General features: G+C 32.0%; 1 protein-coding gene across 1 annotated transcript; it reads left to right on the top strand.

Annotated features, from left to right (window-relative positions):
- The first annotated feature begins 1516 nt into the window (after nucleotides 1–1516).
- Nucleotides 1517–4468, top strand: LOC140878296 (uncharacterized). The gene is made up of 6 exons (XM_073281896.1): nucleotides 1517–1830; nucleotides 2331–2938; nucleotides 2987–3117; nucleotides 3166–3324; nucleotides 3416–4187; nucleotides 4368–4468. Exons 1-6 carry the CDS (start codon nucleotides 1517–1519, stop codon nucleotides 4466–4468), a joined length of 2085 nt encoding a protein of 694 aa, XP_073137997.1.
- Nucleotides 4469–7617: the final 3149 nt, after the last annotated feature.

The following is a 7617-nucleotide window of genomic DNA, read 5'->3' as shown; positions in this document are numbered from 1 at the left end:
ATCCTTTAAAATTTCCCTTTCCATGTGTCAGCAAGGAAATTTGAATCAAGCTCCCACTTAATTTACTTTGATTTATTTGCAGTAAACAAACATGTGTTCCGGGTAAAAAAGAGCATATGGCTTTAACTATGGAGGAATGACAATAAGTTGTTAACAAATGAAAACGACGCAAATTTCGACGTTTTTTACTTTCCAAATGTCAACTGCTCCTACTGCTAAGTGCTAGTTCTGCTGCTATCTAAATAAAGCTCATAAATATAGGGAATTGTTTTTTACCCTCCAAATTTTGTTAACCACACACCAACTTGTCATTTTAATTCACAAGATAACCATAATACCCTTTTATCACTATAATTAAGTTGTTGACATAAATAAAGCCAATAAAAAAAATGGTAGCATATACTTTCTATTTTATCAATTTCAATTCCATAAAATGAGTTTTTGTTTCTATTTGAGCTTTTTTTCTCAATTTACTAAAAATTTACCAAAATTTTGGATTTGCACCCAATATGGGAAAAATTTTGGGAAAATACCCACTCAGAAACATTTATATGTGTTCCCTCCCCATGTCAGAGTTTTTTATTTAAAGTCCCTGATAGTACAAAATTGTTTTTTTTTACTCTCTGTCCATGATATTTAACATATTTTTAATTGTTTTATTAATTAAATATTATCATCCTCTCACTTTCTCCCCCAATTCACACGCTCAACCCCTTACTCACTTTCTCCCCCAATTCACATGCTTCAAACCCCAATCCCTAATGAAGAAACCCTCCCTGCAATTCTGATTCAACCATAGGCGAGAAGAATCATCAAGAAATTTTCGAATTCGAATCGGTAGCACAAGTGAAGGATAAACTGAAAATGCATTTCCAAATCTATTGTCCGTGAAAACGCACCGTCCGACGACTATCTTAGACGTAAGCTTTCTTCTCTTGATCATTGATGCAATCCTGGTGGGTTTATTTGCAATTATATTTATTGGGTGTTTTTTAAAAAAATTATGCGCTTTCCTGATTTTTGTTTCTTCCTTGGTGTAAGTGACTTTTAGATTGTTTATTTTATCTTTAGTTTGCAATCTGGAATTGAAGTGGTGGATTGAAGGAACTGAAAGATATATTTTTCAATTAAAAAAATCTCTCATCCCCCTTTCTAATAATTTTAATTGTTTTCTTCTTTTGATAAAATTGTCATTTAAATTACTTTTTGCTTAATTAATTCTTGTGGCTCGAAGTACTTAATGCTATATACAAGTTTACGCATAATGGATTAAAAAGAGGGAAGTTTGGATGTTGATGACAGTGGTCGATTTATTGTCAGCTAGTGTTTTTCTTGTGGATGTCTTGATATATTGTATAATGTCATGGTTTTATAGAGTTTGTTTGAAACTTAGGAATTGTCATTTTGAATGAATTAAGTATGAGTTTTTGTTTTAAATCCTGATTTTGGTCTAAATTTACCATGTCACTTTTTTAAATGACTAGGTTACACAGGTTTTTGTCTGTTTCTTGAAGAAATGGAAGCTGGATCTGGATCTTCAAATTATTCATTTTTGGGTAGCTGCGAGTATAAAGAAGATCTTTATATGATCTCCATTAGTAATGGCTTTAGTCTAATGGAGTTGTTTCTTAGTCTTGGGAGAAAATATGAGGAGATTGCTCCAGAAAATATGATCTTGCAATATCTAGCTCCCCATCGAAAGTTGTATGTGACGTTGAAAGAAGACGATGACGTTCGTAACATGACACATCTTCACACGGCTATGAGACTAACAATAATTAATATGAGGGCAGTGAAAAAAGATCATATGGAAGGGAACAATTTGGGGAGGTAAATAATTTGTTACTTGTATTTTTTGTTTTTGCATGAATCGGGTTGATGTTGATTTGCTTGGTAAGAAATTTTTAATTTCAATTGATGATGATATCTCGGGTTTATATTGATTTGCTTGGTAAGTAATATCTAGCTCCCCATAAAAACTTCATACAAACAAAATTTATACAATTTCATTTTCAAATTAAAGTTGTCTAAATATTTTCTTGGAAATATATCTTTAAAATTCCCTCTTTTATAAATTTTTGCTTGGAAAATGTAACTGTATAAATTTTTGCTTGAAAAAAAATCTTTAAACGAATAAAACTGATGATGGCTTATTGTTTAAATTTTATATGCATCCATAATTTCAATTTTCCACATTTTAGTTTGTTGAAAAGTCTTTCTATGTTAATTATATAATGATTGAATGTTACATATTTTGTTATATACATATCATGCTAACTAGAAGTGTTGTATTTGCACCGATGCTATATTGATTATGTTAAACTGTTAAGGCATGAATCTGAAGAGGAGACACGGACTAGTACTGATCGCTATCTTGATGTGGGTTTGGTGAGAAATTCCCTAGATTCTTGGAGTCACTGCATCCGTGGAGAAGGTCCAATTTTCACGGATACTGCAGAATTTCGAAACTATGCCAAAAAATATGCAATTGCTACGAGACGATCTTTTAAGTATAAAAAGAATGACAGTGAGAAAGTTATTATAATTTGTAGTGTGAAAACATGTTCTTGGAGAATATATGTCTCAAGACATAAAGCTGACAATATTTTTGGCATTAGAAAATGTAACCTAGTGCATACGTGTGGGGATGACAATCTTCGTAGCAGAGGACATCCTAGAGCCGATGCTTCATGGGTTGCCAATGTTGTGATTGACAGATTGAGAGGAGAGCCCTCTTATCGGCCGTGCATGATGTTGACAGATTTACAAAGAGATTTTGGAGTTGAGCTCAATTACCAGAAGGTTTGGAAAGGAAAAGAATTAGCTATGCATGACATTCATGGTGCAGAAGATGGATCGTATGATAAATTACGATGGTATTGTAGTGCTATCAAAGAAACTAATCCTGGAAGTATTGTTGAGTGTGAAATTGACCACTGTACTAATAAATTTAAACGATTATTTATCTGTTTCAATGCATGTGTAGTTGGTTTCATCAATGGATGTAGGCCCTTGATTTTCTTGGATGGAACTCACATTAAAAATAAGTACAGGGGATGTATTTTGGTTGCTGTAGCAAAGGATGCTAATGAAGATCTTTTCACATTAGCATATTCGGTTGTAGATGCTGAAAATGATAACAATTGGGGATGATTTTGTTTCCAGCTAAAAGATGCCTTGCTTTCTCATCGCATGATGGGGTTCGATGAGTTCACATTTTTCTCTGACAGACATCCTGGGATACTTAAGGCTGTTCATTTAGTATTCCCAAGCAGTCATCATGCATATTGTCTACGGCATTTGGTAGATAATTTTGTGCATAAGGTTAGAAAATAACAGTATGTTTGTGTTTGGAGTTTTTTTTGGAATATGTGTTAAAAACATTGTATTATTATTCTTATTTCTTTCAATGTAGGTCATGAAAAGCTACCCACTTCACAACAAAAAGCATTGGTCATCCGTTTTCAAGAAAGCTGCATATGCCCCATCAAGGAAAGAGTTCGACGAACATATTAACAACATAGTAGTGTCAATGCCACTTGCCGGACAGTTCATTGTGAGTTCTTGTCCAGAAAGTTGGGCAAATGCATTGTTTCCAGGTAACCGATGGGGTGTTATAAATAATAACATTGCTGAATCTTGGAATAATTGGGTTAAAGCAGCACGCCATCTTCCTATTGTGGCCATGGTGGACCATATTTGCCTTCAAATTATGGACATGATGCACAGAAGACGTGAGACAACAATGAGGATGGTTAAAAGATTGAGTCCTTCAAAAGAGAATGTTGTTGCGAAAACATATGCTGAATCTCGCAGCTTGAAAGTGCACAAGGCATGTGGCTGGAGTTTTGAGGTTGTTGATGGTGATAAATCATTTGGTGTTGATTTGTCTGCTAGGACTTGTTCGTGCAGAGCATGGCAGATTAATAGACTTCCATGCAAGCATGCATGTGCTGCCATAGAATCAAAATCTTTGTCGTTATATGATTTTTGTGACAAATACTTTCATATAGAGTTGTATCGTGAAGCTTATAAAGGAATTCTAAATCCGATCCCCACGTTTAACATGTATGATTCCAATCCTGAACATCCATCCATAATCAATGCGCCTGATGTTCGAATTCAACCGGGCCGAAGAAGAACTAAAAGGATACCATCACAAGTCCAATCACGTGTGTCAAAGTGTGGTCGGTGCCATAAGCGAGGCCACAATCGACGCAGCTGCAATGAAGCCATCAACTAGTTCTGTTTTTTATTGATGAAATAGTATTGAACTGTTTTATTTACAAGTAAAATATTGTATTATTTTTTTACCATCCATTATTATGATTTATCTAACAAATTGTAATTCGTTTTTTTATATACAGGAAAAGTCGCATATTGGAACAAGCATTTTGCGAGGATGCATCTACAAGAAGGTTTACTCGATCCAGCTGCAATAATGGAGGCGTATTTTTGCGTTGATTGATATTTTATTTTATTATGTTGATGTTTCGTTGGCTTGTTCCTGGTTGCTACTTGAGAGCGGTGTCAGATCTTTGTGTTTTTTTTTTGTGGTCAATGACTTTTATGTTATTGGTATGTTGTTGAGTAGTTGGTTTCAAACATGGAACTGAAATACTGGTTGTTCTTTCCCTTGTTTTGTAGGTGTGTTGATGTGTAATAGAATTATGTCAAAAAATTTCAGAAAGTTAGTACAAAATTGTAAAGATTGAGAACTATTTTTCTAAAATCTGGAATTGGTAGCTCTTTATATATGCTCAAAAAGTTAATTAATTTTAATCTAAAAAGCATGATTATACTGCATTCAATTTAAAATAGTCATGAATACCAACATATTTCTTCAGTAGTAAAGCAAGTAAACAATTGCAAGTAATTCAAGAATATTTTATGCACAAATGCATTTAATTCAAGACCTACCCCATTGGTCGTAATCAAGAATATAAAATAGCATTTTGAGCATGCAAATCGAGACCTACCCTATTGGTCTTAATGAAAACTAATATGTATGTAGTGTTGGAAAAATAGCTTCTTTGCATGGTTTTTATCTTTCAAACACAATATAATACCATCTTATTTTTTTGGCACAAAAGAATCTAATTTCAGAATATTTGAAGCCGATTCCAGCATACTATAAGCCAAATCAAGAATAAAAAATAGCATTTTGAGCATGCAAATCAAGACCTACCCCATTGGTCTTAATGAAAACTAATATGTATGTTGTGTTGGAAAAATAGCTTCTTTGCATTGTTTTTATCTTTCAAACACAATATAATACCATCTTATTTATTTGGCACAAAAGAATATAATTTCAGAATATTTGAAGACGATTCCAGCATACTATAAACCAAATCAAGAATATAAAATAGCATTTTGAGCATGCAAATCGAGACCTACCCCATTGGTCTTAATGAAAACTAATATGTATGTTGTGTTGGAAAAATAGCTTCTTTGCATTGTTTTTATCTTTCAAACACAATATAATACCATCTTATTTATTTGGCACAAAAGAATCTAATTTCATAATATTTGAAGACGATTCCAGCATATTATAAGTGAAATCAAGAATATAAAATAGAATTTTGAGCATGCAAATCGAGACCTACCCCCATTGGTCTTAATGAAAACTAATATGTATGTTGTGTTGGAAAAATAGCTTCTTTGCATGGTTTTTATCTTTCAAACAATATAATACCATCTTATTTTTTTGGCACAAAAGAATATAATTTCAGAATATTTGAAGACGATTCCAGCATACTATAATCCAAATCAAGAATATAAAATAGCATTTTGAGCATGCAAATCGAGACCTACCCCATTGGTCTTAATGAAAACTAATATGTATGTTGTGTTGGAAAAATAGCTTCTTTGCATGGTTTTTATCTTTCAAACACAATATAATACCATCTTATTTATTTGGCACAAAAGAATATAATTTCAGAATATTTGAAGACGATTCCAGCATACTATAAGCCAAATCAAGAATATAAAATAGCATTTTGAGCATGCAAATCGAGACCTACCCCATTGGTCTTAATGAAAACTAATATGTATGTTGTGTTGGAAAAATAGCTTCTTTGCATGGTTTTTATCTTTCAAACACAATATAATACCATCTTATTTATTTGGCACAAAAGAATCTAATTTCAGAATATTTGAAGACGATTCCAGCATATTATAAGAGAAATCAAGAATATAAAATAGAATTTTGAGCATGCAAATCGAGACCTACCCCATTGGTCTTAATGAAAACTAATATGTATGTTGTGTTGGAAAAATAGCTTCTTTGCATGGTTTTTATCTTTCAAACACAATATAATACCATCTTATTTTTTTGGCACAAAAGAATATAATTTCAGAATATTTGAAGACGATTCCAGCATACTATAAGCCAAATCAAGAATATAAAATAGCATTTTGAGCATGCAAATCGAGACCTACCCCATTGGTCTTAATGAAAACTAATATGTATGTTGTGTTGAAAAAATAGCTTCTTTGCATGGTTTTTATCTTTCAAATACAATATAATACCATCTTATTTTTTTGGCACAAAAAAATATAATTTCAGAATATTTGAAGACGATTCCAGCATACTATAAGCCAAATCAAGAATATAAAATAGCATTTTGAGCATGCAAATCGAGACCTACCCCATTGGTCTTAATGAAAACTAATATGTATGTTGTGTTAGAAAAATAGCTTCTTTGCATGGTTTTTATCTTTCAAACACAATATAATACCATCTTATTTATTTGGCACAAAAGAATCTAATTTCAGAATATTTGAAGACGATTCCAGCATATTATAAGCGAAATCAATAATATAAAATAGAATTTTGAGCATGCAAATCGAGACCTACCCCATTGGTCTTAATGAAAACTAATATGTATGTTGTGTTGGAAAAATAGCTTCTTTGCATGGTTTTTATCTTTCAAACACAATATAATACCATCTTATTTATTTGGCACAAAAGAATCTAATTTCAGAATATTTGAAGACGATTCCAGCATATTATAAGAGAAATCAAGAATATAAAATAGAATTTTGAGCATGCAAATCGACACCTACCCCATTGGTCTTAATGAAAACTAATATGTATGTTGTGTTGGAAAAATAGCTTCTTTGCATGGTTTTTATCTTTCAAACACAATATAATACCATCTTATTTTTTTGGCACAAAAGAATATAATTTCAGAATATTTGAAGACGATTCCAGCATACTATAAGCCAAATCAAGAATATAAAATAGCATTTTGAGCATGCAAATCGAGACCTACCCCATTGATCTTAATGAAAACTAATATGTATGTTGTGTTGAAAAAATAGCTTCTTTGCATGGTTTTTATCTTTCAAACACAATATAATACCATCTTATTTTTTTGGCACAAAAGAATCTAATTTCAGAATATTTGAAGACGATTCCAGCATACTATAAGCCAAATCAAGAATATAAAATAGCATTTTGAGCATGCAAATCGAGACCTACCCCATTGGTCTTAATGAAAACTAATATGTATGTTGTGTTAGAAAATAGCTTCTTTGCATGGTTTTTATCTTTCAAACACAATATAATACCATCTTATTTATTTGGCACAAAAGAATCTAATTTCAGAATAT

This window comes from Henckelia pumila, chromosome 2 (assembly GCF_033568475.1).
Source record: "Henckelia pumila isolate YLH828 chromosome 2, ASM3356847v2, whole genome shotgun sequence".
Taxonomy (NCBI): Eukaryota; Viridiplantae; Streptophyta; class Magnoliopsida; order Lamiales; family Gesneriaceae; genus Henckelia; species Henckelia pumila.
This window is presented reverse-complemented; position numbering and strand designations above follow the sequence as displayed.